The sequence below is a fragment of the Temnothorax nylanderi genome, unplaced genomic scaffold, assembly GCF_030848795.1.
Source record: "Temnothorax nylanderi isolate EJ_2023f unplaced genomic scaffold, tnyl_v1.0 TNYL_tig0155_pilon, whole genome shotgun sequence".
Lineage (NCBI taxonomy): Eukaryota > Metazoa > Arthropoda > Insecta > Hymenoptera > Formicidae > Temnothorax > Temnothorax nylanderi.
Window position 1 is genome coordinate 240,244 of NW_027249217.1, and position 4,061 is coordinate 244,304.

Below are 4,061 nucleotides of genomic sequence, written 5' to 3' on the forward strand. Positions count from 1 at the left end.
CTCTATTTGCCCACCTCTCATCCCGCACCCACCGCATGTATGAAATATTTATAAATCCTGGGATATGGTAGTCTATACGCAGCTGTAAGATAAACATAAAAAATATTATTTTTTTAAACACGCGCACGCACGCACAAAGGAAAAAATAATACTTACGTAATCTCGAGGGATGCGGATCTGCACCCACCACTCATCCATGTGCACCTCGATCCTGACCAATCGCTGCACCCTTCGCGGCCGCATCCACTAAACAAAAGATAAACATATTAAAAAAACTCTATATTATATGTCACTATACCTTGTCACACTTCCGTACCATGATGTCCCTTGGAAACATTACTTCAATGTAGTCCATAGCTGCAGGGAAGGCTTTCGTGGAGACGTCACAAAAAAAACTTGTTCAAAAAGAAATCACTAAAAACTTCAGAACACGCGTTTTCTCGTTCGCGGACTCGACGAGACTAAATTTAACGACGGTTGCAGAACGAAGCGGGGTAAAATTTCGCCAGAGAAAAAAATATGGTAACAGTTTAAAAACGGACTGTCCCTTCCAACGAAAAGAAATTAAGATGAAATATGCCTCGCACTACAATGGCGGGCAAAAGTTTGACGGAGCATCGGCACTTGTGAACGCGTTCTCTGTCCACTTCTCGCTCTCATTCCACTTCGCATTTCTTTCCTTTTATAATAAATAATTGGGAGAAATGAAAGATAATCATTTTTATCATATAAACATTAATTTATTTATTATGTATCGCATCGTATACAATATTGTCTAAAGCATAAGCTAATAATTCGCAATCAATAATCAAATTTTTATCAAAAACGTCGCGCAAGATTCTAGCTGCATCACATTTATCGGTTATACAATTTCTTCGTAAAATGGTTACAAATTGATTAAATTTCACATTTACTTCATTTGTATTTTGATACAGCTTGAAATATTCATGTTCGACGCAGTGCTCGAGTTTGAATAAGAAAAGTACGGTCGATGATTTCATATACATGCAATTATTATGTAACGTAAGTTTTACAACATTCGCATCACGTATTTTTACGAGTTCTATAACTAGATCTCGAATCGACATTGATGAAGGTGCGGGTGACTGCAGGAGTCGTTCGATATCCGCACGTCTTTCAATTAGCGCTGTCCACGTCGTATAAGCCAACACCATCTGATTTCCTCGGTTATCACCGAGAAGTAGTTCCACAAAGGACACAGGTCCCACGCTGATTCCAATATCCAAATATTTATAAGCTGTTGATGTCAATGCGTATCGTCTGCCTAGTATACGAACCGCGCGACGCTCCAACGAAATGCTGTAGAAAAAAATAATGAGATTACTTTCAAAATAATACAATTCGCAAAAAGATATAAAAATATATAGCTCTATAAATTAAACAAAACTTACTTGTTTTCACACGTTGGAGTTTCAACATCGGGAATCGGTACGTAATAATTCATACGTCTACTACTGCCACTGTTGTCGCCGTTGCTTCCTTCAACGGAATACATTCTTTCTCTCGGTTATGAGAAGCGGACCGTTCGCACAAGCAGCCGATACGAGACTAATCGTATAAAATTAATCGAGTATACGCGGCAACTTCCAAAACTATGATGAAGAAGGGGGAAATTAATGTTTCTGGAACGCGCAATCAGAGCTCTGGAATTTAGGAGAGGGAGTTAAGGTAGGATTTTTTTCTGTATTAAGACGTATATTCCCCCCCCCCCCTCCGCATGACATCAACCGCGAAACATGTTCAGACATGTTCGCTGAAACTTGATACCCCTCTCGAAGCTCTCGAGTTAGAATTCGTCACGTATACCTATTTATTCTTTAATTTTGTACACTATCGACTAAAGGGAAAAGGAAATTAAACATTGTAAAATTTATATTTTTTTATTTTAAAAAAATTACATCTCTCTCTGGCGTCGCGACCACCAGTTAAATATTTTTAATACATTTTGCAATGCGCAATTCTTAACATGTTTTCCACATCGCACAGTATTGGTAACATCTAGATTATAATTATTTAAAGATTCGACATCTTCGTAATCCGCATCCAAAGTCTCGATGGTTAAGTTTTTTCTCGCGTAATTCTCGAGCAGATCCACCAGCCATTCTCGTTTCTGGCATCCCTTGACGTACACGAGAGTCGGCATCTCGTCGTCGTCGTCGTCCTCTTGCTCACCGAGCACGGCCGATGTAATTAAACGTTTCACCATGCCGTACGGCACGTTTCCGTCTTCCCATCGTAATCCATGGTGATTGCGAATCAACCAGGAAGCACATGACTTGTCGAATTTTGTAAGGAGACTCCACGGCATGGGGCATGTAAAGATGTAATGCGCCAGAACGGTCCCGTTTCTCAGCACCGCTACCTCCTTTACGACAAATTTCATCCCGACGATGAATCCTTGCAGATCAACGAACGTTGGCGCGATCATGATGCCACGAAGGAACGATCCGTACTGTATCACATCGCAATACATCTGTCTCTCTTATATCGAAATTTTTACCGACATTACAATTTACGTGAGTGTGCGCACTACGTTTGACAACGGACAGTATTCGATTACGCGGTCATGCAAGATGAGACAATAGGCGGTAGTATTTGCAGGCACGTTCTCTTTACAGTCAAATTCTATTCGCACATCCACGGTGGCGCTCTTGACGGACTCGTTTTGTCGGGAGCAATCGATGATGACGAAAGGTCCAAGCGTCAGGAATGTAGTCAAATTGAGAAACGTATCGTAGCGATCGTATCCGTAATAAGCTTTACGAAAACGCGCATACATATCATAAAGAAGAGCGTATCGATTTTTTTCAAAATCTGGATTTAAGTCATCGTATGGATAAGATTCAGAGTTTAGATAAAGCTTGATATTGGTCAAGTTACAGTGATTGAAATAGCCAATATTTTGAGCCATGATATTTTTGCGACCGGTCTGCAGCGCAAAGATAACGTATCGCGGTTTCTCTAACTGAGTCGCAGTCTTGACGGCCCACGAATGCTTGGTCGTGCTCTGCAGCAGGGGGTACTCGTACAGATCTCACGAACGAAAACTGACACTAAGATATCGTCCGCTTCCCAAGGCCCGTAACATGGACAGTTTATTGACCTCGTTTAACGTAACGTGAGGCATTCGCCATTGTACTTTGAACAATTCGATTTCCGGCTCAGTCGCCGGATTTCCTATAATGCAATTGTTGTCGTTACGCGCTCGTATCAAAATTAATTCGTGACAAGCGTTAACAATCACGCGTTTGTAATCCTCGCAAAAGCCTAACAATGTGTAGAGCGGAACGCAAAAATTGAAATATCCTTCCGAGCGGGTAGATGAAATGTCCCATCCAGCATTCCGCAACATCTCCGCCTTGTCGTACGTTATCGATACATAGTTCTTGAGAGTACTGGTTATTCCAACGTTTCTGCTGCGATCAATCTCCACGCCGTTGAGTTCGTATCGAATTTCATCGAACATGAACGCCACGCAATTAGTTACAAGCGTTGTCACAGACTCGTTATTCCTTTTCTTTACCACCAATCTTCCTTCGACGTAGAGAAAGCTTTTGCACGGCAACGTGTATAAATCTTGTTATTGTATGGGTATTCTTATCTCGTCGTTGTGTCCAAACGTCGTATTGGCGTACGGATTGTGCGTGTGTGTTTCAATCTTGACGACACTGTCGTCAAAGATCGGTTCACCTCCAATGTTAAGGATATCGGCCATGCTTCCTCAGATATTTCGCACCGCGAATCCCAAAGATCGTAGAAATTCAACGTTTGATGCGGTGAGCTTCTTTCTCGTCTCTTTTTTAGCTCCACCGAATGTTGATCGGGTGATATCGTCGACCGCTGCCGTAAAGATATTCTTATCTCTCGCGTGCTCCGAGTTCAGTACGAGCATCTCATATGTCGTCCGTACACTAGCGCGCGTTATCGCTGTCGCAGTCGTACGTGCAATCTGACGGTGATCTCTTCTCCTCGAAAATCAATCAATCGATCGTCCTGATCCACAACGCGAATCGTTAGGTCCGTAATGCTCCGTACGGTGA

The 4,061-nt window shown here is 42.0% G+C and overlaps 1 protein-coding gene across 1 annotated transcript; it reads right to left on the reverse strand.

Annotated features, from left to right (window-relative positions):
- Positions 1-740: 740 nt before the first annotated feature.
- On the reverse strand, positions 741-1,516 carry LOC139777621 (uncharacterized). The gene is made up of 2 exons (XM_071715176.1): positions 1,413-1,516; positions 741-1,320 (listed from the first exon to the last, which is right to left on the reverse strand). Exons 1-2 carry the CDS (start codon positions 1,514-1,516, stop codon positions 741-743), a joined length of 684 nt encoding a protein of 227 aa, XP_071571277.1.
- Between the last annotated feature and the right edge of the window lie 2,545 nt (positions 1,517-4,061).